The 26,114-nt window shown below is 48.0% G+C and overlaps 1 protein-coding gene across 2 annotated transcripts; it reads right to left on the bottom strand.

Annotated features, from left to right (window-relative positions):
* Positions 1-735: 735 nt before the first annotated feature.
* On the bottom strand, positions 736-18,295 carry Naaa (N-acylethanolamine acid amidase). 2 transcript variants are annotated; one of them, XM_036200140.1, is made up of 11 exons: positions 17,998-18,295; positions 17,007-17,171; positions 14,471-14,597; positions 9,782-9,872; positions 7,419-7,495; positions 5,743-5,915; positions 5,561-5,623; positions 4,623-4,689; positions 3,757-3,785; positions 1,965-2,042; positions 736-1,286 (listed from the first exon to the last, which is right to left on the bottom strand). In XM_036200140.1, the coding sequence occupies exons 1-10, from the start codon at positions 18,210-18,212 to the stop codon at positions 1,967-1,969; spliced, it is 1,083 nt and encodes a 360-aa protein (XP_036056033.1). In that variant the 5' UTR covers positions 18,213-18,295; the 3' UTR covers positions 736-1,286; positions 1,965-1,966. The 2 variants fall into 2 exon arrangements, with proteins under 2 accessions (XP_036056033.1, XP_036056031.1); XM_036200138.1 differs by lacking the exons at positions 736-1,286; positions 1,965-2,042 and having other exon boundaries at positions 3,738-3,785.
* Between the last annotated feature and the right edge of the window lie 7,819 nt (positions 18,296-26,114).

Below are 26,114 nucleotides of genomic sequence, written 5' to 3'. Positions count from 1 at the left end.
GAATGCCTGAGCTTCTTAACCCAGAAACACAGAATGGTGACCCCACAGAGGCCAGTGGCTGCATGCCAGCTGCTCCATAAGTTGTGTGTGTGTGTGTGTGTGTGTGTGTGTGTGTGTGTGTGCCCGCCTTTCCCATAGACTCAATCCCCTCAGGATGAGGCCGAGATGAGTGTTAATCCACACTCCCAGATCATTTTTCAGCAAATCTAAGATGCTCGAGTATATTAAATAGGTATTAGATCTCCCATGGACATTTACAACACAGAAATCTACACTCAGTTCTCTCTCCTACACCCAGTAGGAGATATAAGATATAAACTATATGTAAAGCTGAAGCTCAAGGGTTCAGGGTTAGCAGGTAGAACACGAGACTCAATGACCTTCAAGTTTTTATTCTCCCTGACAAGACCTTTGGACATTTTATTAACAAACAATAAACAATGACCAGAAGTTATTTGGTTTCATTTTCAAAAGTAGTAAGTGGGTTTTTTTTGTTTGTTTTTTTTGTTTTTGTTTCTTTTTAAATAAGGTCCACATTTTAAAAAATACATTAGAAGAGGCCGGGCAGTGGTGGTGCACACCTTTAATCCCAGAACTCGGGAGGCAGAGGCAGGTGGATCTCTGTGAGGAGTTCGAGGCCAGCCTGGTCTACAGAGTGAGTTCCAGGAAAGGCACAAAGCTATACGGGGAGACCCTGTCTCGGAAAATCAAAAAAAAAAAAAAAAAAAATACCATAAAAAGTAAAAGTGTCACTATGTGGAAATATGAAAGACTAACATACCTTTAAACAAATTCTACTCAAACTATAGCTCTCCACTTTTCAGAGAAAACTTTGATTTATTTCTTTATGCTGTGGTGCTATGGATGGAACCCAGGGCTTTGTTTGCCTTGCCGGGCAAACTCTGCCATGAGCTGCACCCCAGCCTGAGGAGAAACTTTTCCTGGGCTTGTCCCCAGCCCTCCACGTGACGGTAGCCGGGCCCCTCCACTTCTTCAGCAGAAAGGCGGAAGTGAGAACACAGAATCACGGGAAACTGAGACCAGCCAGATACACCCTGACCTCTGACACCTGTTACCGGGGTTGTTCCAGCCAGGGCGGGTTGTTAATGACGATCGGGGACCAGGAAGTGGGGAGGCTACTGTCAGTGCTCCAGACAGGTGCCAAGAGATCCCCTCATAGCCACAGGCAGAAAAGCAGCATGGGGAGGAAGCCCACATCCTCACAGAGCAGTGCGACGCTTTCTCTCTGTCTAGTCTGTCAAATGCAGCTCTCCGACAACAACCACCTGGTAGGGAAGAAGAGACACATGCCTTTAATTCAAACAAACAAACAAACAAAAAAATGTTCTTTTTCTTTTTCTTTTTTTTTACATTCCCACGATAAAAGACTGACCAAACCATCAGGCCAGGCTGAACAGTCTGGGGACCTGAGCAGTAGCCTGGGGTCAAGTAGCAGGTACTGTCCAGAAGGTCCAGTTAAGGGAGGGAGAGCATGAAGGAGACCCCTGACCCTTTTCCATCTTCCTCTTCCCCATAGGCTCACTGGCGCCTTCAGGTAAACTCTGTGAGGGTCTGCTGCCTTCCGGATCTGCTTTCTGATGCTCAAAGACACTGGGTCTCACTATTGCTCTGGGAACACATGGGTCTTCCTAAATATCTGCCCTTGATATGTGAGGAGCTAACACTGGGCCTTGAGAGCAGGGTTTGTTAGGAGGCAATGGACAGAGACACTGGGAGATTTCAGCGTCGCATAAACTCTGAAAAATACCTAAGGATTGACCATCATATGCTAAATGTTTATCTGAAAATATTATGTCCTTTTAAGCCTTAGGGAGGTCACTGTCATCTGTGAGAAGCACTTGCCGCCCCCCAACCTCAGCCCCCACCTGACCCCCACCCCTTCCCCAAGCAGTACCAAATTGTCAGATGCTCACAGCACAGCATGGGCACACTCCTCTGCTTACCTTTAGCTGGGGTTTCGGATCCTGGTCATGTATTTGTCGGGCTGGGCAGCACTCATCACTGTAGTATAGATTGTGTAGCTGAAATAACAAGACACATTCTTTATGTACGTATCACCTTCTCCAGATGGTGCCCTTCCCCATCTCTGGGGATGCGGGGTAAGGATGCAAAGAGGTAGGATATTTCAGCACAAATCAAGAGCTCTAAGTGGGGTTTCTTCCTGTTTTGAAACACCTTTGAAAGCCAAGGTGGACTTCTAAATTCTGATTCATCAAAGCATCATGCTGAAAGGGACCGCCGCCCCCAACTTCTGCATAGCTGTTCCTCAGAGCCCACTAAGGCTTCCTGTGGCCCTTCCCTTAGGAGAGTGTGTGAGTGGACCCGCAGGCCACAGGCCAGAGAAACCCTAGCTCACAGACTGCAGCTGTTGAAAGCACAGGCTAGAAGGGAAGGAATAATAATAATATCAACACTCATAATATACAACAATATTTTTAAAATCAAAAGAATAAAAACATAAAAAGAAAAACGCAATCGCCTGGTGGCGGCGGCGGCACACGCCTTTAGTCCCAGCACTTGGGAGGCAGAGGCAGGCGGATCTCTGTGTTGGAGGCCAGCCTGATCTACAGAGGGAGTTCCAGGACAGCCAGGGCTACAGAGAGAAACCCTGTCTAGGGAATAAAAAAGACAAAGAAAAATAAAAGCCGCCAGCTAGCCTCCGGGAGAAGGAAGAGCAGGAGAGGGTAGTCGGAACTGGAATGTGATGGAAGCTGAGGTCTCACAGGGAGCCTGTGAACTCTCGAAGACTGTCCCCTGGCATGTTGCCACCCACCTCTTTCCTCATCCAGGTCACCCCATCCTGCTGGCTTTGGTTTCCTTGAATTTCTCACCTGGCTGTGACCTGTGCACCTGCCTCTCCCCCTGAACTAGAATATCTGTCCCCTGGGACTTGGCTATGCTCACTGCTGCCTCTGGGAGCAAGGATCCCTGGGAAGCCAGGGTGTGCACAGGCCTTAAGTGGCTCTTAGATAAGCACTGACAGGTATCAGAGGGGCTAAACCTGGCCGCCCTGCCTTCATTTTACACCTGTCTCCTTGGCTTGGCTCACTGCTCTCCTTAGCACACGGGCGTGTTAAGAGAGTGCCCATCTAAACGACATCATGCCGATTCAAGGCTTAAGATACATGGAAGCATCTCACTGTCCATTTTCACACTGTCCTGTTCCAGTTCCCCAAATACACCCAAACACCCCCACTCATTATCCTAAACCTGCAGTCAACCTAGGTTCCAGGAACAGGACAGCTTTGCAGGACAGACCACCTCCATCCCCAAGGCAGGACAATCATCTAAGACAGCCAGAGGGGGTCTGCACCTGGAGGGGGTTCATAGCCTGAGAACCAGCCTGTCCCCTCAAGAGGTGAGGACTTCTTCAGAGCCCCCTGCAGAGGCAGAATGGGACAGTGGTCAGGCAGCCCTCGCCTTCACCAGGAGGACCTACTCTTGACTCTCTCCCTATTCTTCTGTGTAAAGCTACCCGCCTGCCAGCACCCTGAGGGCTGCTCCGACTCACTCAGCCCTCATGTGTTGCTCTCCCGGGGATGCTGACTGAATGCCTTTCTCTGCTCCCCTCCAATATGACATTAGGACAGGCAGCTGAGCTGGCTTTTGGAGCCTGCCAGTGCCAGGGCTTTTGCTCTGAAACTTGGGTTATCTGGTCACAGTAACATTCTTCTTGGGGTGGGGTGGGGTGGGGTGGGGTGGGGGCATGAGAGATGTATTGAATGTGCAACTTACTTGTTATAAACAGGAAACACAGATAAAACCTGCATAGGAAAAAAATCACATTATGAAAATATGAAAAGGCAGAAGAAATATATAGAGAGTATGTATGAAGGAGAATATAACTTAGCAGGTAAAGGAGCTTGCTGCCAAGCCTGATGACCTGAGTTCAATCTCTGGAACCCACATGGTGGAAGGAGAAAAATCAACTCCCATAAGTTGTCCTCTGAGCTCCTGAGTGTATGGTGTGGCATGAGCTTACACACACACACACACACACACACACACACACACACACAAATACACACACACACAAATACACACACATACACACACACACAAATACACACACATACACACACACACACACAATAAATGTTTGTAAAAAAAATATAGTCACTTCACATTTCAGCATATCTCAGGATGATTGTTATAGATTTTTAAATCACTGTCCTCTCTCGTTTATTTTTATTTCATGTGTATTGGTGTTTTGCTTGCATATATGTCTGTCTGAGAGTGTTAGACTCCATGGGACTGGAGTTACAGACAGTTGTGAGCCACCATGTGGGTGCTGGGAATTGAACTCAGGTCCTCTGGAAGAGCAGCCAGTGCTCTTAACCGCTGAGCCATCCCTCCAGCCCCCATTCTTTCTCTTTTAAACAACAAACACATATTATACCTATGCTATTTCTTTCAGTATGAAGAGAAGCTTAGGTGAAGACCGATACTCTAACCTACACAGACCCCAACTCAGAAGATATTAAGTGGCTTTTAAAATGTTTTCAACTTTTATTGCAACATTTTTCTTGATTTCAGAGAAGTTTTCTTCGTCCTCTTTGGACAACAACACTCTAGAGATGTAAGCACAGAGATAGGGTTACCTGGAAAAGGGCCTCCAGACTGAGATGTGCTTGCCCTGTGGCATTTAGGGCTTTGCTGGCTGGTGTTCTGTAAGGGCAAAGGGTCAAAAGTCACCAGGCACCTCAGGAAACCCTGAGCTCCATCAGATGCCATTTGGAGTGTCACAGCGCCAGGCACAGTCTCCTCCAAACAGACTGACTCCCAACCTTCTTCCTGTGTCACCCGATTCCTTCAGCTGGACCCCCTCACCCCACGTGCTTCAGGAAGTCAGGGCAAGTGCTGCAGAAATCAACTACTGCCAAACATGTGGGACAGCAGAGATTAGTGTGATATACTACTTCCTGTAACCCAGTGACTCACAGTATTTTCACATTAGAAACGGCAACGTGAGCCCTTGTATCAGCAGATCAGTTGGCTGACTGATTTATGGGAAATGGCTTCCTTCCAAATCAAGTCTTACCACAGTATTCCATCATTCAGCTCTTCCCATTCACTTTCAGAGACGGGAACAAAGACCCCAGTGCTCCCACAGAGTCATTGGTAGAGTTCATGATGGGATCCAGGGCTCCTTGACCCTGAGGCCAGGGCCAACCTCCCCCTTCCAGCCCCCACCAACTAAAAAGAGTTCCTCCCCACTGCCCTCCTATACACACTGTGCTCTCCACCCTCTCCAGGCCCCGGGGAGGGCCAGAAGTATTTTCCGGAAGGAGATGGCACCTGTAGGCCCCTGTTGTAGGAAGGGGACAGTCTCTTGACCATGAGAAAATATCGGAAGTCTACTTGCAGGGCCGGGTATGGAGGCTCAGGCCTCTAATCCTAGTACCAGGGAGGCTGAGGCAAGATGATTACTCTGAGTTTGAGGGTAGCCTAGGCTTTAAAGTGAGTGCCAGGCTAGCCTGGGCTGCAGAGTGAGACCCTGTCTCAATGAAACAAACAACATAAGAACAAAAGAGTCTACCTTCGGTCATCCCTCTTGGGTACAGGCTTCCAATGATCATAATTTGTCTCAACCCGGAACCACCTGCAATAGAGTGCATCAGCTCACCTTTATCCAGGGACATGTAGAAGAAACACTAAAATGTCAAGGTAACTCCTACTTCAGCAAATAAAGAGTTGCTGAAGAGACTGCAGTCTACTCACGCTCCATTCAAAGGGTCAAGAGGCCAAATGTCCGCTGGGCCACCTCTGTTCCTGGTGATGACTACCCCCTCCCGGGGCGCGGTACCCCCAACGATGTAGTAAACATCAGCAATGAGGGGCGTCTTGGCCAGAGTGTAAACAGCCTCCTCAAAGTTCTCTGAGTCACTCAGGGTCTGAACAAAAAGACAAATCAGTATTGGCGACATCATTCCGGGGAAAGGGTCACATGGCAGAACACGCATTCATTCCAAAGCTAAGGTGATGCTAAGCCATGGCTGTAACCTGTGACCCCTGAGCTTATCCTGTAGTCACTGGGGCTCTGAGAGGAAAACAAAACAAGACTGACAACCCCCTCAGAGAGCCCACAGCTGCAGGAATTTCTCCAGGACAGAACTGGCTAGTCCTAGACTTGGCTCCCCCAGCTTGGTGACATGATTTTTGACCGTATCTCCTCCCCATTCATCTCCTTTTCCACAGCCAGTTCTTGAACATGGCTCTGCACTAGGTGACGTGCTGGAGGCGGGCCAGGAGCTCGTTCTTGCTCTCAACAAATTTCCCACGAACCCGAAGACATAACCAGGCAATGGTGACACGTGAAATAATGATGGAATGCACAAGGAACCCATCTTCTCTTAGGGCCCAGGAACTCAGGTACCAAGAGACAAAGAGGAGTCAGTCACACTGAGATGGCAGCTACAGGGTTCGGAGTGGATGTGGGCCTGAGTCCCGGGTCAATGGACTCAACGGGCAAAGGCTTGGGATAGAGAGATGGCATTAGAACTAGGAGCCAGACCAAGTCTGCAAGGACACGCCATGTCTGAGGCGTGCACAGTGAAGAGGGTCACTTCCCGGCCCCCTACTCCATGTGTGCTCCTTCCCTAAGCTCAGCTGCCAAGAAGACCATGCCGTAGGGACGCCCCGTCCCCTCTGCCTTCACAATCACTTCTGTCACTTTCTGAGAGAAAGACATTTCACCGTTACCATCCTTACAAGACACACAGAAGTCTAGGGATGGGAAAGGGGTCAGTGAAAGGGCCATTCAGCAGCTAGTGTCCCCCAAGTTTCTATCACATGGCACATAAGCCCTGACATGGCCTTGTACATATTGCTGGAGAGATGAGATATTTTGTTATTTGATTTACATTTACTTCATGTGTGTCTTCTCTGACTCCTCTAAATCTCTATTCACCCCTCCCTCATGCCCTTACTCTTCCTTTAAAGCAGCCAGGCCCCTCTGTACAACTCAGAATGGAGCTCACTTCACCCCGATTCTTGTCTCTATTGCAGTGGGACATTACTGGTCAAAATCTGGGGCTGGAGAGATGGCCCAGAGGTTAAGAGCACTGACTACTCTTCCAGAGGTCCTGAGTTCAATTCCCAGCACCCACATGGTGGCTCACAACCATCTGTAATGAGATCTGGTACCCTCTTCTGTATACCTAATAAATAAGTAAATCTTTAAAAAATAACCAAAAAACCCCAAATCTGCCCATGTCATTGCTAGTCAGTACCAGCTTTAGCATTAATGTTTACTGTGGAGAGACAGATGCACTGGAAAACAATACACTGCTTATTCTTCTTGGGAAAATCAATCTTGTTAAAGGACACAGAGCCCTGGAACATGGTCCCTCTGTTTCGATGAGCTTGGGCGAGGCACACTCAACGCTAGTACTTACTTTGCGGATAAGCCAGCTGACCGGGGAGTGTCCCAGGGAAATCGCAGCAATGGCATTCTCCCACCACCAGCCTTTATCTGCACAGGTAAAGAAGCATCAGTCAGCTCCTGCTCCAAACACCATCACATTCCAAAGAACAAGTTTTAATTAAGAGTGTTTTTATTACATTTATTTCCATATTCATTTTTATTGTGTGTTTAGGGTGTGTGTGTGTGTGTGTGTGTGTGTGTGTGTGTGTGTGTGTGATAGCATGTGCATGAGTTCAAGGACAGCCTACAGGAGTCAGCTCTCTCCTTCCACTATGTGGGTCCTGGGGCTCACACTCAGATCCTCAGACTTGACGCAGGTGCCCTTCCCCGCTGAGTCATCTCGCTGGCCCTAAGCCTGAGACTCAACCAGTCATGAAAACATCTGTGCACTGATTTCTCTTTTTCTTTTTTCTCTTTTATTTATTTATTTTTTGTTTTTTGAGACAGGATCTCCTATGCAGTCCAAGGCAGATTCAAATATGATACTCCTCTGCCTCAGCGTCCAGAGCATTGGGATAAAGATGTGTGCCTCCATGCCCAGCTTCCCTCTGGTTTTGAAAACAGAATCTTTTGTACCTGATACAATAGTGATTATGTTAGATAAAATCATTCTACCAATAATTACCTCAGGCAAAATTAAATTCTGTTCCTTTCAAGGAAAGCTGCCCAACAAATATTAGGAAGACTGTGGTGAACTTTGTCTTTCTAATGCATCTTTAGTAAGTTTAAATATGACAGCATTTCATCAAATTTGTATGTTACAGACTAACTCGGTTACTTTAAATTGTTCGCATTCCAATAATCAATTTAACAAACATCTTAATTCAGAAGATGATGGAATCAAAGCCTGTTTAAATAAACATATACATCTGTAGACATCACACATATATACACACACACCCTCTTAATATTGTCATGCTGTGGTTTGGCTATACTAGTTGAGACTAGCTGAGACTCAGATTCATTCATGACTGGTATTTGAGAAAATGTTGAATAAATACACAGGTATAAAAAGCTGAATACTGGGCCAGATAGTGATGATGCACGCCTTTAATCCCAGTATGTGGGAGGCAGAGGCAGGAGAATCTCTGAGATTGAGGCCAGCCTGGTCTACATAGTGAGTTCCAGGACAGCCAGACCTTCACAGGGAAACCCTGTCTTGAAAAACAAAACAAACAACAACAACAAAACACACACATACACACACACAGACACATACACACATACACACACATGCACACACACACACACATACACATACACACACACACACACATACACACACACACACACACACACACACACACACACACACACACACACACACACACACACATGAATAAGCCTATCCAAATGAAGCAATAACAGCAGGATGCCAGTCAGGTCCCATCAGATGAGGAATGTCATGTGAATACTCTGCTCTTCCTTAGCAGCAAGCCCCTGGGGACAGAGGCAAGAGGTTGACTGTCCCAGGTTTGAGCATGTGCATGTTAAATCCAAGAGGTTCACAAAGGTTACCTGGACCTCTGGATGAATTCAATAGCACTCTAGTGTTCCTCTGACTCTGTCTTAACCCAACCCAGTCCAATCTCCATTGAGCAGCCAAAGATGGCCAAAAACATAAACCAGGGCTAGGGTGGTGTGGCGCTTCTGCAATCCCAGCATTCATGAGGCTGATATAAAAGATCAAACGTGTGTGTGTGTGTGTGTGTGTGTGTGTGTGTGTGTGTGTGAGTGAGAGAGAGAGAGAGAGAGAGAGAGAGAGAGAGAGAGAGAGAATTTGTTCACTCTTTGGTCTAAAAATCTCCTATAGCTTCTATTCTGCTTAAAATCCAAACGTTCATCATGGCCCTGCACATGGCCATGCACATGGCCGTGCACACGGCCACAGTCTCCTCTCTACATCTCCGATGTCCTTACCCCTGCCATAACTACACCGACTTTGCTTCATTTCCAGAATATACCAATGTGATACCTACTGCCATAACTACACCTACCGACTTCACTCTTGCTGTCAGACCACAGAAATGATCTTCCCCTTGCCTCTGCAGACCCAGACTGGGATCACATGGGTCAGACCTTCCCTGACCCTTGACCTAATAACAACCTACCCCCCCCCCCATGCCCTTGCACCTCCCATCAGATTGTCCGTCAGTCCTTCCTTTGCAGTCCAGGCACCACTGAGGTGACCCTCGCTGCTCACAGGGCTGCTCTCTGTCTTCCGCCAGGAGCGGAAAGTTCCCTTCCACATATCCTGCTGGTGGAGAGTGAAGAGAGCACAGAGGAAACCTCAATAAGGATTTGGTCTAAAATGCTCAGAAGTTTTTTAATTACCTCGTTCATCGCCAGAAACTGTAAACTTGTGTGGACTCTGACCTGTCCACAGTCCTACATAGCCAACAAATGTAGTCCCCTTGAAGGCAATCTGAAATCAAGGGGGAAAAGCGTCATTTGCCACCCAACAGAATGCACGTTGAAACTACTTAATTCCCCTACACTTTCCTGCATTGTTTGTTTGTGGAGACAGTGCCTCTCCAGGTAGGCCTGGTTGGTCTAGAACTTGCTATGTACACCAGGCTGGCCTCAAACTCACAGAGATCCGCCTGCCTCTGTCTCCTGAGTTCTGGGATTAAAAGTGTATGCCACCATACCCAGTTTCCTGGATTTTTTTTCCTTAGAGATTTCAACATAACAGAATGAAACTCTGAATAAGGGTTCTTAACCTTGTTGGGAGAGGGGTCCATGGACAGAATTCAGCAAATGAAATGGATGGGGGTGGGGTGTGCAGCCTTCCTTTCCCTAACCAAACTAGACCCAAACTGCTTTTTTTGTTGTCCCCCACCCCAACAGGGTTTCTCCATGTAGCCCTGGCTGCCCTGGAACTTGCTCTGTAGACCAGGCTAGACTTGGACTCAGAGATCCCCCTGCCTCTGCCTCCATAGTACTGGGATTAAAGGCGTGCGCCACCACACCCAGCTCTCCACACTGCTTTTTGGTGAATGTGCTTGGCAAAGCATGAAGTAATGGCTTGCACCAGCGAGGACATGAGTGACAGTGGCTTGCAGATGACTCACAACACCACCCATGGTGTCACTATGCAGGAGTCGTGGTAGTGATTGTTTCTGCCTCTTTGTATTCCATGTGTCTACAAAACACTGTTCACCTGGGAGACTTCCATTCTGAAAGTAGCAAACGCAGTCCGACTGCATTTGAGTTCACGACAAGAAACAAACACTCTACATTTATAAGGTCTGTGGAATTAGGGGGACAAGTGAAATGGCTCCCCAGTAACAGCCAGATTAAAGCTCAAATGCTTTAAAAGTCACCCTACATCCAGCTTTCATTTAACACGACAACTGTCACCGTAAACCAAGTCACAAGCTGCAGTGGAGGGCCTCCGGCAAGGACCTTCAGTCCCGGGTTTGTCCACTCAAGGAAGCATCCGGAAGAGTGCACAGTTTGCGCTGTTTTCAACAGCTATTGTTTTTATATTTTGATATTAAATAGACCCAGATTAGTATTTTTATTTTTAAAGCTAAATATTAAAGATAGGTGTGGTGATGAATGCCTTTACTCCCAACACCCAGCACCTGGGAGGCAGAGTTCAAGGCCAGTCTGGTCTACATAGTGAGTGTCAGGACAGCCAGGGCTACACAGAGAAACCCTGTCTCAAAATAACAAATAAAACCAACCTTAATATTATACTAATAACCTTGTTCACCGGGTTACTCAATTTGCTTCATCTGGCTGTGAAAGTAACTTGGGTGACTGAACTCCAAGGGGAAGGCCTTAGTTTTCTCAGTGATCTTTCTTTGCCCAGACTTCTCGAGTGCCTCCGTGAAGGCTCCCTATCGCCACCCACAGGAATGTGGTGGGAGTGCATTAGCCCCGCAATTTTAAAACCAGAGAGTTGGCTCTGTGCTTAAAGCACACACTGCTCTTGCAAAGAAAGGACCAGACTCCAGGCCCTGCACCCACGTGGGCAGCTCACACCAGCCTGGAACTCTAGATCCATTGTGCTTATACTCAGACACACATGCATCCACAATTAAAAATAAAGAGCTCTACCACGGAGTTACAAACAACAATTTAAAAATTTGCTGTTCTTCCTGAGGACACGGGTTCAGTTCCCAGCACCCACACCGTGGCTCACAATTGCCTTCAACTCCAGTTCCATGGGCTCTAACTTCCTCTTCTGACTTCTGAGGGCATTTGCACACAGGTGGTACACCTATATACACTCAGGTCCACAGGCATACACATAAAACAAAACCATAAAATAAAAAGCTTCTTTAAAATGCAATCATATGGAAAAAACAAACAAAACCCAGAAATTCTCCTGCCACTTCATTTACATGATACACCCCCAGTCCTGAGGGGGTATACCCTCACTTCCCAGGAGGCAGAAACAAGTTAGGGAATCAAAACCACATTTTGCTTGCAATATTAGTACACAGTTAGAAGCCATAAGCTAGCTTTCTTTGCAGTTCTGCATTTTATTTCTAAATGTACTCCCCAACCAGCAATTCCAAGTCCATTAACATATACCCTTACCCTGTGATGCTAACGATCTAGCTATGGCTGAATGACGGCCCTGGATAAAAATCTAGCAGGGGCTGAAGGCTGAGTTCTGGTCCCAGCTCACGGATCTCCACTGTCTGGTTTAGCGCTCATGGGTTTCTTAGGCCTGGTGTAACTGCTGAGCCATCTCTCCAGCCCCGTACAACCCACTCTGAATTTAGCAAAACTGTTTTCTTACTCACCAGTCCTCCTCAGAAAAACAGCACCCAGGTGTAAGCTGGCTGGATTAGGGAACAATCACCTGACCATCATAAACAAAGCCAACCCACAGACGATTCCTGCCGGAGCCCCAGCATAAACGGGAGCTAAGGAATCAACACCTGTCAAATACTTCACGTTCACGTTGATCAATTCTCTGACTCTAAGAATATTTTCTCACTACAGACCACAGAAAAGCACAGAAGAGTGAACTAAAGCAACCACTCCATCCTTTGGTAATGACACTTTTGCAGATTTCCTTTGGGGATTGCCCAGCAGGTCTGCAGAGACGGCTCAGAGGTTGGGAGCACTTGCTGCTCTTACAGAGGTCTGGGTGTGGTTCTGAGAACCTACTTAAGGTGGCTCACAAACACGGGAACTCCATTCAGGGGACCTGTACCCTTTCTGGCCTCTCCAGGCTCCTGCTTGCATGCAGCTCACAGAACCTCACTTGGGCTCACACATTTTACATTTAAAATAAAAATAAGTTATTTTAAAACAATTGACTGTGTATTTGTATTATCACTGTTACCACTTAAAGTAAACAAAAACTTGTCGATAATGTCACAGTAAACGAAGAGAACTGAGAAAGGAGAGCCCTTCATTAAATATTTCTGTATAGAATCTTTTATGAAAGGTTTTCTCCACCAGGTGACCATGAGTATTCAGTAAATATATTTCTATTATTTCTGAGTCAACCACAAATATATAATCCTTGTCCTTAAGGTCAAAACATGACTTTCCACGCTCCTTTCTGATGTGTGGCCATAGTACACTCTTTATATTCATCAATATTGATTAATACTACTCACTCTCTAGCTGTTTGCAGTCACGTGACAACAGCAAATATTAGATTATATGCACCACGTGAGTGCCTGATCCCCTGAAGGTCACCAGAAGGCAACAAATCTTCCGGAACTGGATTATGGCTGGTTTTCAGGTGCCATGTGGGTGCTGGGAACTGAACCCAGGTCCTGTGTGAGAGCAGCCGATGCTCTTAACCACTAAGCCATCTCTGCAGATCCAGGATTTAGCCACTGTTTATCTAGACCTAGAATCTGCTTTACATAGAGGACTTCATTTAATCACAACAGCTATTTTCAGAGAAGCAAATGTTAATGCCTTTGAGTTGGAGCTTACAGAATAGGATTGAGAAATTCTCAATAGAAATAAAGACAGAGGCACCATGCAAACCCAGGACTACCCCACCTTAAAGCTGGGTGTCCCTTGCCACCGTGCAGCCCTTCCCTATTGAAGAAGCCACCTGGACAGGGAGAGCAGAGGAAGGTGCAGATTATACACAACCTCGAGAGACTGACCACTGCCCCTGGCTGGCTAGTCTTATGTCAGCTTGACACAAACTAGAGTTATTTAGAAGGAGGGAACCTCAACCGAGAAAATGCCTCCACAAGATCCAACTGTAGGGCATTTTATTTATTAGTGATGATAAGGGAGGGCCCACTGTGGTGGTACCATCCCTAGGCTGGTGGTCCTGGGTTCTATAAGAAAGCAGGCTGAACAAGCCATGAGGAGCAAGCCAGTAAGTAGCACCCCTACATGGCCTCTGCATCAGCTTCTGCCTCCAGGTTCTACCCTGCTTGAGTTCCTGTCCTGACTTTTTTTTTGGTGATGAACAGCAATGTGGAAGTGTAAGCTGAATAAACCCTTTCCTCCCCAACTTGCTTTTTGGTCATGGTGTTTTGCTGCAGGAATAGAAACCCTAACTAAGGCAACCCCTAAAAATGGGCCTAAAGAAAACTGGCCTCGTTAAGTCCATTCCTACCACCCTCACAACGACAACTAATCCTTTTTCATTGGCCATAAGTGATATAAATCTCTCCTGGTTTTGTTTCTCACAGGAAGTGGATGGCTTGGGGATTATTTTTAAACAGGTGGGGCTTGCATGTGCCATGGTGCATGTATGGAGGTCAGGAGAATTTCAATTTTGTGTGTCAATCCTTGCCTTGTTCATCACAGTCTCCGCAAGGCCAGCTGGCCTCTCTCATGAGCACTGGGATCACAGGCATCCGCTACTGAGTCCAGCTTTGCATGGTTTTGAGGATCCAGACTGCTCCTCACGATCCACTGAGCCATTTCCCCCAGCCTGGTGTTTGGCTCTTACAGGGAGAAGTGCCTAAGATGGCAGGCCCTGCAAATGGCTCCTATCGGGGATCAGAAGCCCTGCTGACCTCTCCATCTTGTGCGCATGGCTGTACCTGCCCCCATCTCTCCCCATGGCTGTACCTGCCCGTTCTTTAGGAACTGCACGTCCACAGTCAGCTTTCGCAAGGCATTTCCAAAAGGGTAGTCCAGGTTCCGGCCGTGGTAAATGTGGCCTTGGGAGTCTTGAGCCACAATACTGGTGCAGAATCTGAGCAAAGGGAAAATCCCAACAAGAATGAAGGCAACAGGAACAAAGGGCAAGATTTCTGTTTTTAAAACAAATCCTCATAGTATCAGGTTTTCTTCCTTATCATCGACATAAATGCTATAATATGCTCTTGTACAAGGATGTGGAATTATAATTCTGGCTGGAAAATACAACTCGATACAATGCATCTAGACCCACGATGCTGCTACAGATGTTCCAGATGAGAGTTTCATCTTTCCCCACATCCTGCCTGTATGCAAGGCACAGCTAGACCTCTGAACTCTGCTTATCCCTCTGCTTGCTGGTACGTTACCTATTAACATGTTATTCAAGGCTAGTCCAAGCTGCCCTCTTCAGATTAAAAGGAACTCCAAGCTGGGCATCGTGATAGAAGTCTTTAAACCTAGAACTTGGGAAGCAGAGGCAGGTAGATCTCGGTGAGTTTGAGGCCAGCTTGTTGTACATAGACAGTTCCAGGCCAAACAGGGCAACCCTGCCACAAAATCAATCAATCAATCAATCAATCAATCAATCCATCAATCATTTTAACAAACTTCTCTGTACTAATTTTTTGTAATAATTCAATGTTACTTTTATAATTAGGAAAAAACAAGTATTACCTCACTGCTTGGTTTGTTTAAAGAGGAAAGCTTGGTGAGGTTTTGACTCCTAAGGTTTCTGATCTTGACCTCAAATGGTCATGTTGAGTTGGGGACCCAGGTAACATGGTGAGTGGTTCAAGTCTGCAGAAGTTCTCTCAAAGCTGATATTTTCTAAATGGCAGCAAGGTGATCACCATGGCCAAGTTCTGGAACTCACCATCTAGACTGGCCTCAAACTCACAGAGATCCTCCTGCCCCTACATCTGTCCCAAGTGCTGGGATTAAAGGTGTACACCACCATTCCCGGCGTGCAAGTCTTTCAATGTGACCGACTGACCAACCTCTCCTGCAGAAGCACAGGGGATATGACACGCCTTTGCTTCAGAGCAGCTTTGGAACTCACCAGCCACCAGAGAGCTGACAAAGGTTCCCTCTGAGGTTTGGTTTCCACATCACAAACCAGAAAATGCCACCTTCCCCCGAGGGCAGTGCTCCCCGGCAGCCCGAGGCCATGAAGATTCAGTAGCTTAGCCTTAGTCACTATTCCCACACAACCAGCCTTCAGAAGTGAGAACAGAGCATTTCCTACCTGAACCTGAGGGTGCTTTACAAAGAAAATTAGGCAATTTAATAAACACCTTAACCTGAGACACAGGGTAAATTAACTTAGTTTCCTTTGAAAGGCTAGAGTACCCAGAAGTCTTCCCCTGGAAAGGCAGGTGGTAAAAACGCTTAGGGATGTCTGCTCTCCTGAGGTTGGAAAGTTGCTATAGAATAGTTTGTTATTCCACAAACTTCCCCTAGTTCACTTTTTTTGTTTTGGTTTTTCCAGACAGGGTTTCCCTGTGTAGCTTTGTGCCTTTCCTGGAATTCACTTGGTAGCCCAGGCTGGCCTCGAACTCACAGAGATCCACCTGGCTCTGCCTCCCGTGTGCTGGGATTACAGGCGTGCGCCACCACTGCCTGGCTTTTTTTTTTTTTTTTTTTAAATCTTATTTTACTTACTTATTTTTTAGAGAAACGGGGTTTCTGTGTGTCCCTGGCTGTCCTCAACTAGCTCTGTAGATCAGGCTGGCCTTGAACTCAGGGATCTGCCTGCTTCTGCCTCCTGAGTGCTAAGACCAAAGGCGTGTGTCACTACTGCCTGGCTGTCCCTCCTTCATCTGAAGGCAACCAGAAGCTAGCATAAGCACCTACTGGATGTCCCTGCAGGGTGGGAAATAATAAGTGGCATGCCAGAGTCTTCCTCTACGGATTCGATCTCATTTTTATTTGTGTAGCGTGTTTCTGGGGGCCAGGGGACAAGGCATGGTTAGTCAGTTCTCTCCTACCACATCTCAGGGCTTGAACTCAGGTGCTCATGCTGAGGAATACGCGCTTTTACTCCCCAACCTATCTCTCTCGGAGTCCCTCTACTTTTTAGACAGGTTCTCCCACTGAACTTGAAGCAGCAAGTTCCCATGATCCTCCTCTCTTCTCCCACCCAGGGATTGGGTTACAGGCACTTGCGGCCATACCCAGGCAGGGATCTGAATTCAGGTCCACTCTATCCGCCGCAGGCGCTCTCATCCATCGCCCCAGTCCTTGAGCAGTTTGGAAAGTGGGATGCCTCCTAGACTGATGACAAGATAAAACTAAGTCTTGGGTAGAGCGGCCGCTTCCTCCTGAAAGTCCACCAGGTGGTCTCCAACCTGCCAGGACTATCTTATCACACAGCAAACAAACCTCCTCCCACTCATGGTGGGTGACAATCCCCGACAGGTGACAGTGAATTGACTTTCATCCACCCTAGCGTGGGCGCACTTACGCGGAAGCCTCATAGGCCAGGTTGACCAAGACACCCTCGGCCAGGCTGACGTTGAAGAAGTTGCTTATGCCACGGATCTCGTCGGTGAAGGGCTGGGGCAGGAAGCTCTCCACCTTCTTCACCACCTCTCCGATCATCTCGAGGACCCACTGGGGAACCCTGTGGCTGGAAACGACAAAGCACGACGCTTGCTTCTCCTGCTCAGAGAACAGAGGGCGCAAGCGTGCGTGGACTAGACGAGAGGAAAGTTAAGAGTCTAGACTTTCTCCGAACTGAAGCACTCGCCCTGCGGCTCCATTCCCGGAGTCCAAACCCGAGGGAATAAACCGGAGCAGTAGAGCAGGGCTGTAATCCCAGCTACTCGGGAGGCTGAGGCACAGCGAGACTTTGTTTTCTCCTAACATAGTAACTATTGGTAATTTCTTACATCGTACCCGGATCACACTCGCTTCCCATTCCTCCCGGGTCCACCTGGCCGCCCTGGCGCCGCCCCCCCCCCCCCCCCCCCCGCACGCGAAAAAAAAAAAAAAAAAAAAAAAAGTCCCACCAAGCCCAATTTGTCCATATACTCATTGGAGCAGGGTCAAACTCCCAGCGAGACTTTCAAAATGAAAAATTTAAGGGCTAAGATAGACCCCAATGCACTCGCCTCCATCTCCAGTGCCCAGCACCATGGAGGGGGAGGAGGGCAGACAGGCTGGTCCGGAATGGGGAGGCTCCTGAGCTGCACACCATACTCCACAGCTTAGTCGACTGAGTGACACCTTGTGCTTGTGCGTTGCCCTGACCCGGAAAAAGTCTGGAAGACGCGCGCGCCACGGGAGACCCCGAACTTGAGAGCCTAGCCGGCGGGCCTCGCTGTGCCAGCCACCCGCTGGGCGCTGCACGGAGCCGTGGGGAGGGCATGGGTGCCGCGGAGGGAGGGAGGGCAGCAGCACCAGGGGAGGAGCAGAGTCCGGCGGCAAGTTCTCCGGACCCGTCCCGCGCTCACCCGATGACCTCCGCCACCGCGGAGCGTACGAAGTCCGGGTCGTAGTGCTGCAGCATCGGCAGCCAGCGTAGCTCCGGGGCCGCGTCCAGACTGACGTTGAAGAGCGGCGGAGTCCCCGGGCCGCGGGCCGACAGCCGGGGCCCCGGCAGCAGCAGCAGCAGGGCCAACGCCAGGGGTGCCCGATGGCCCGCAGCTCCGGTGGCTCGGGTCCCCATGGCTCAGGCTCCTGAGGCCACCTCCCCACCACTGAGCCTTTGCCAGTCCGGGAAGTGAAGGGAAAGGCATCCGGGCGGTGCTAGCACTGAAGGCGGGGCCTGCCCTAGGTCGGTCCACCCCACCGGTCTCCAGGAACCGGGGCAGTGACACCCGCCTCCTGCTCCTGAGGCCGCATCACACCTCCGTGGGCCAAGAGTGTGTGTGAGCTGAGGTGGTCCAGCGCGTTAAAGTCCTACTGTATTGTGCCTTTACTCTGCATTTGCTCACTTTAAAACTCTCTGAAGGGCAGAACTTCTATTCAAAACTCCCAAGAAAAAGGTAAACATTTAGTCAACATTTGTGTTCGCTGACTCCCATTTATCAACACCAGCCAAAGGACAACGCCTATGAACTCACATCTCACATTTTACTAGTGCTGGAGTCTGGAGGGGTCAGGTTGTTTGAATGCAAAGCCTACCTTAGCAAATCTCCAACCCAAAGCTCCTTCGACTACTCTAATGTGTCCCCAATATCTGGGAGACTGAATTTGTAAGTCACCTTGGTAAGACCCAAACGTTCTTATTAGATAGGAGAGTTGCCTATAATCCAACAGCTAAGTTTTCACAAGAAACTTAGTTTATTTTGTTTAGGTGTTTCCCATTGCTCTATCATTAAAAAACAAAAACAAAAAACAAAAACAAAAAACAAAACAAAAAAACAACCCATAGTCCTTTATTTTTATTATTTTATGTATATGTGTTTTGTCTGCATGTATTTCTGGGTACTTCATGTGTGCCTGGTGCCCCAGGAGGTCAGAAGGGCTTCAGACACCCTGGAATTGGAGTTGTAGATGGTTGTGAGCTGCCACGTGGGTACTGGGAATCAAACCCAGGTCCTCTGGAAGGGCAGACAGTGCTCTTGACCTCTGAGCCATCTCTCCAGTCACCACGCCCATCCTTTCTTACCCCTGTCCTCCAGCAGGACCCATCACTCTCTCTGATTTGTCTACTTCGATGGCCTGTATGCCACTAAGCTGAGGTACCTTTTGTTTTTCTCTAAGGCCTGCTTCATTGTCCCGGAGCCAATGCCCCACCTACAGCAGCTAAATACCAGGAGACCTTCCTCAGCTACACACAGCTAGTCACGGCTCTTCTGCATTAGATAAATCAAGCACAACTCAGGTTTAATAAGCATCTGGAGTCTAGTTTCCCAAGGGAAGCTGCCAGGGTCAGGGACTCACAGCCATGTCAGGACCCCTCCCCAGTAATCCCTGTGTGGGGCCAAATTTTTTCCAAAATTGTGCTGTACTTAAAAGCCTAAAGAACAAACTGCCCCAGTGTCAGACTATAAGTTTGAACCAGTACTGACTACCGAGTTGTGCTGAGCTGGATTCCTTCTTGCTTCACGTAGATCGTTTCTCTGCTGACCGCAGCATCTGCAGGGGCCCTCACAAAGCTCTAAACAGCAGAAACACCTAACCGCTTTTTGGCAGGAAAATAATAAATTATGCATGGTTGAATAATGAATGCAACATTTAACAAAATGGAAGACTCTAATGCTGGGGCTGGGGAAGACGACCTAGTTGGAAAAGCACCTTCTGTACAAGCATGAGGTCCCAAGTGTGGATCCCAGCACCCGGGTAAAAAGCCAGGCTTGTGATCCCAGCGCCGGGAGGCAGAGACTGAAGGGTCGCAGGCCTGTCCGCCCCAACTGTCCCTTGCTGAGATGGAACTAAACTGCACACCCAGTTTATCCAAATCAGCAAATATCATGCTCAGTGAGAGAAAAACCCCGTCTCAGAAAGACAGTGGAAAGAAGAGGAAGAACATCTGAGGCCAGCCTCTAGCCTCCATGTGCACACATGTGCACACATCCCACATATAACACACACACACACACACACACACACACACACACACACACACACAAGCTAATGCTGAGTCACAGTCAGCAAAAGTATAAATTGATACTTTGTGCAAAATTTTAAGGTACTGATACTGTGCTGAACACCTAACCCCACTACAGGAATGACAGGCATCAACTCTGAGCTTAGCGGCTCTCCTGAGGGAGGATTGAGAACTTCATTTCCACTCAATGTTCTTTTCCTTATAGTTAATTTCTTCCCCTTAAGACAGGCGCTCAGTACACAGTATACAGCCCAGGCTGGCCCCAAACCCTGCTCCTCCAGCCTGAGCTTTCTATGTACTGGGATTACAGATGTGCACCACGATGCCAGCCGGTCTCCCATGCTTCCATTCTTTAAACAAAACAAAATACTGTATTAATACTGAGTCGGTAAATGTTTCATTGTGCTCTATATTTAAAGTCACAGTTATAAAGTATTTTTATCTTCTAAAAAGAGGAAGGTTCTAGCCAGGTGGTGGTGGTGGCACACGCCTTTAATCCCAGCACTCGGGAGGCAGAGGCAGGCAGGTCTTTGTGAGTTCAAGGCCAGCCTGGTCTACCGAGGGAGATCCAGGAAAGGCGCAGAGCTACACGGAGAAACCCTGTCTTGAAAAACCAAAAGAGGAAAGTTCCAGTGTCCCCAAAACAGGAAGTTGTGAGGCGTAGTGTTTACTCCTGACCTGCTTCCCAATTGACTCCTCTAATTCTACCTTTTGCAACCTTTCCCAGAAAGGCGTTCTGCGCCTTTCAGCTTTACTCTTGGCCTAACTGCCTTCTAAGGCCCCCTGTGATGCTGATTTAGGAACAGACGTCCGCCCCCATTGCTCTTGCTGAGGCAAAACTAGAGCAGTTCCTGGTTTTGCAAAGGATACTTTGTATAAATGCTTAACATACAAATCACCAAACTGTCTACAGCAGAGACAGAAAAGCCAGTCAGACAGATTCTTCCCGCCCACATCCAGCAACCATTTTCATATGACTTTTATTTTAAAAGAAACACCATTCCTGTATATGCCTCAAGGGAAAACTGTCATTTAAAGTGTGACATACTTTTTTTTTCCCCTGGAGCCGAGGACCAAACCCAGGGCCTTGCGCTTGCTAGGCAAGTGCTCTACCACTGAGCTAAATCCTCAACCCCAAGTGTGACGTACTTTTTAAAACCAGGACTCTGTTTGCTTTAAAAGAATTCTCTTATGTCTTTGCACAATTTAAAAAAAACAAAACAAAAAAAACCATGTTTCTACTCTTGTCTATTAAAAAATTGAAATTAAGATATCGCTTAAGCTTCTTTGTACTCAGGGTCAATGTTTCCAAACTGCCATATGGCTTGATGTAGATGCCAATATTCTCCCCTCCACAGTACCCTCTGTGCCATTGAGAGCCTTGCGGGATCGGCTAGCTCAGTGGGTAAAGCATTTGCTGTTTAAGCATGAGAACCTGAGTTAAACTGCCAGCAATTCCCTCTTCCTACACATGGTGGCTCATGTCTGTATTCCCAGAGCTGGGGTGGCAGGTGAGGGGCAGACAGGCGGATTCCAGGGGCCCACTAGCTGGCCAGCCTAGCCAGCCAGTGAGCTCCAGTTTCAGAACTTTCTCGAAGACTCAAGGTGTGCACTACTACACATACACACACAGAGAACCCTGGTGATTCTGCTTTGGAGATAGGGCCATGCTACCTGCAGCTTGTTTCATAGACCAAGTGGGCTTTGGATTTGCAGCAGTATGCTCCAGAGCCTCTGCCTTCCATCACTGGGATTGCTAGTTGCCAAGTGTGTACCACCATGTCCGGCAACCTACAGCATCTAAGAGTTCACTAAAATGCAGGCTCTAAGCTGTTCTGGTTCCTGCATATGTGAATACTGTGATGTGTTTGTGACACAAAACCTAAGTGTCCCTAGTGCTGTAGCACTTTTTTGAGATGGGGCCTCGTGTACCCTCGTCAACCCCCAGGTTTGTTGTGAGGTGCTGGGATCACAGGTATGCACAACCATACCTGGTCTTACGTGGAACTGGGAATTGAAAGCAGGGGTTTGCACAGCTACACAAGCACTTTATTAACCCGCTGCAGGACACACCCAGCCCCTGGCGTTTGGACTTTTGTCTGTTAATGACAAAAGCATTTTTTCCCCTGTATTTTCTTACCAGCTACTAAGCCCTGTTCCCCAAGGTTGGCCGCTGGTGTCTGTATGGTCTTAAAGGTAACAACTGGAGATTTGAGAACAAGTCTGTGCGTGTGTAAGCAAGGGCAATAAGCCAAGGCTGTCGTAAGGATGCAAGAATTTAAACACATTTCAATTTCAGAGATTAATACAAAAAAGCCCAGTATTGATTTATATACACCAGATACTGCTTTAAAACAGCTTAACCTCAGGTGGTGGTGGCGCATGCCTTGAATCCTCACACTTGGGAAGCCCAGGCAGGAGGCTCATGAGTTTAGAGCACATGTAGTTCTGAGTTCAAGACTAGCCTGGTCTACAAATGAGTTCTAGGACAGCCAGGGCTGCACAGAGAAACCCTGTCTCGAAAAACTAAAAACTAAAAAAAAAACCAGTTTAACCTTTTCCCCACAGTACCAGGGTTTATACCTCCTGTGTATGTTTGAGACAAGGTCTACGTAGCCCTGGCTGGCCTTTAAACTCTCCATCCCTTCCACCTCGGCCTCATGAGTACTGGGATTACAGGGGCGCACACTTGTCCCTTAGCTTACAATAACACCCACTAGACTGTTGCTTTACGGTTGGATTGTGATGGCGTGAGTCCCCACAGACTCATCAGCTGGCAGTGGTGATTTGGGAGTTGAGAATCTGCAGGAGCTGGAGGCTGGCCAGAAGAAGTGGGCTGATGTGCAACAGGGGCCTCAGGCTTGCTTTTCTTCTGCCTTCCGGTCCTTGGAAATGGGAAACCTCAGCCACACACCGGCACCAGGGAGCTGCCCACTGCCATACCTCTCCCTCCACAAAGGTTGTATCCCTTCAAACTGGGAATCAAAATAAACCCTTCCTAAGTTGCTTCTTGCTAGATCTTTGGTAAGAGCAAGGAGGAAGCGATCAATATTCCACCTTACTAACATTGCCTGTATTTTAGATGTTGGATCTATTCCTGTCATTTAATGTTATATTCTCTGCAGTAAAACAACCACAAATGTAAGCACAAAGAAAAAACTGCAGCTCTTGCCATATTCTGGATCATTTTCTTTGACTAAAATCTCAAAGTGGGTCTGATAAAGCTTATGATTTTTTTAGACTCTGTGCAAACTGTAAGCCATTTTCCCCCTTAAGAACCATGTTAATGGTACTTTAAAAACAGATTAATTTTTTTATATGTATGGGTGTTTTGTCTGATGTATGTGTGTGTGCCACGTGCATGCCTGGTGCCCTCGAGTAGGGTACTGGATCCCCTGGAGTTACAGACAGCTGTAAGCCACCATGTGGGTGCTTGGAGTCGAACACAGATCATCTGCAAAACCAGCAGGTGCTCTGAACCATTGAGCCACCGCTCTACCCTGCTAATGACACTCTTGACAACACACTGTACTGCTGGCAGGACTCAGAGGGGCCCCAGAGGACGTTTCTAGACAGCAGGAAGCCGGGCAAAGAATGTGGAGGGGCAGACAGACATCTCTGGACACTTCCAATCACACCGTCCTTGGGGTTTAAGGAGCATGTCCAGGCCTCAGATTAACTGCTCCAAGTGCACGAGGGTCCTCAGTGTGAGCCCAGCACAACCGGCAGGGGTGGGGTGGAGGCTCCTCCTTCTAAATACAGAGAAATTTCACAAGAACGACTGATTCTCCACATACCTTTATTCTTCATCTCTTGTTTTGTCTCTTACACAATGACATAAGCAAAAACACATTCCAAGGAAACGCATCTTATACACGACCCCAACACCAACTCCCCCTTGAATATTTGGCCCATTTTCTGCATGGGTTTATAATCTCCCACATGTATACTGGATTGTATTGCAAATACTTGCATACTTTAACCGAAAACACACAACAGACTCTGCAAGAGAAAGCAGCACCCAGAGCGCATACCAGCCAAGTGCGCTCTGTCTAACTGCAGCAGAGGCAGCTGCGTCCTCTGTCTCCACCGTGACAGAGGTGAAGACCTGAGGCGACCAGGAAAGGAGCTAGCACGACCTGGAGCCCGGGCCTGACCTAGAGGTCCGGGTGCTGCCTGGAACTTCCTCCTTGTGGTCAAGAGCTCTCTACTCTTCTATGTTTCACAGCCCCCTGCCCCAGACAGGGTTTTGCTGTCTTGCTATGTATCCCAGACTGGCCTCAAACTCACAGCAACTTCCTGCCCTGCCTCATTCTCCCAAGTGCTGGGACTACAGGTATATCACCATGCCCAGTTAAACTTCAACCTCAGAAAACACTCTCCAGAACCACGCAAGGAATTAATGAGAGGAAACTATTTGGAAGAGCATCATTATCTATATACAGTTTAAAAAATACTCATAATGGGTTGGGGATTTAGTTCAGTGGTAGAGCGCTTGCCTAGGTCTCCCAGGAGTGACTGATTCTGATGAAGCCCAGCCGTCTCTGCACGGACCATGTTTCCCTCCATGGACTAAACGTTTCACCATGACACGAATACTGTGTATGCGGCCACAAGCACCCCACAGTGCGTTACACACAGTGGACAGTCAACACGTCTTTTAAACTAGCTGCCTAAACACTAGGCTTGGTGGTTAAAATAAGCACAGCACCTTGACTATTACAAGAAAAAAGGAAAAACAACTAAAACCTAACCACCACAACACCGCTTCCTGAGAGAGAGGCGCGGGTGGTGGAACACTCAGACAGCCCTGGCAGGCAGGGCTAACGAGCTGTTCGAGAACGTGCTGTGCCCTCTACACTACAGAGACACTGGACCAGCACCAGCGAGGTGGCACAGAAGAGGTGACTCTCTTCTGTGGCACTTCTTAACCAGTGAAATCTGCTAATGCCATACAGGTAATGTGCTGGTGTTCTGGATTACCAAGGCCTGGGTATGACCCCTGGTAGTCCAGAAACTGGGCATGGCAGTGCGTGCCCGAAATCCCAGGAGCTGGGAGTGGGGGCAGGAGGTGTTAACAAAGCACAGAGCCCAGCTGCAGCTGGAGTCTCAGCTCACTTCAGAGCTGATGCCTAAGGAGACAGCCAGCCGAGAACACGGAAGAAAAGCGGTTTCAGGTCCGACACACGAGTTTGCACTGGACCCTTCCTCTGCAGCTGTGCTGGCTGAGGCTGCCGGGCAATCCCGACAGTGACCCAGGGCACCGCTGGGGAAGTGACAGGGATGAAGTAAACCACAGGGGCACTTAGAAACTGAACAATAAAAAGGGGAAGGAAAGCCAGTGGCAGAAGCTTCTACCAATTCCAAGGAAATCTGACCTTTCCTCTAATCCAAACATGGGACATTTTCTCTACAAGATTACCTAAGCCATCGGGGGCAAAAGGCACTACTATTTCTAAATCCAGCAGTCTGCATACAGACTGTGTCCCACAAGGGACTCAAGCGTGACTGTTCACTGCACACACCCATCTGACATTAAAAACCTGTAAGCTTTGGTTGAGAACAAGGCAAGCAATGGGCTGAGTTGAGAATGAAGAGGCTGATCAAACCAATGTGAAGAGCAGGCACTCAGGGCTGGCGTGAAGGTCAGCGGCAGAGAATCCATTACCAGGCCCTGGGGTGGATCCCCAGCACAGCAAAACATCAACAAAACCCCAACAGGAACAGACAGCAGAGAACAGGCCACTCAAATGGAAAGAAAGCTCAAAGCCGTCTGTGTTTCTGGTTGGAGTTTCACTATGGGGCCCAGGCTGCCCCTGGACTAAGTCAGTATGTCCCAAGCTGGCTCTAACCCCACGAGCCTCCTGCCCTCAATATCCCAAATGCTGGGACTATGGGTGTGTGCCACCACACCCTGCAAGACACTTCAAAACCACTATTTAGACTTAAGGCGATTTGAAAAATGAGGTCTTAGCCAAAACACTACAAAAAAAAAAAAAAAAAAAAAAAAAAAAA

Source organism: Onychomys torridus, chromosome 10, assembly GCF_903995425.1.
Source record: "Onychomys torridus chromosome 10, mOncTor1.1, whole genome shotgun sequence".
Taxonomy (NCBI): domain Eukaryota; kingdom Metazoa; phylum Chordata; class Mammalia; order Rodentia; family Cricetidae; genus Onychomys; species Onychomys torridus.
This window is presented reverse-complemented; position numbering and strand designations above follow the sequence as displayed.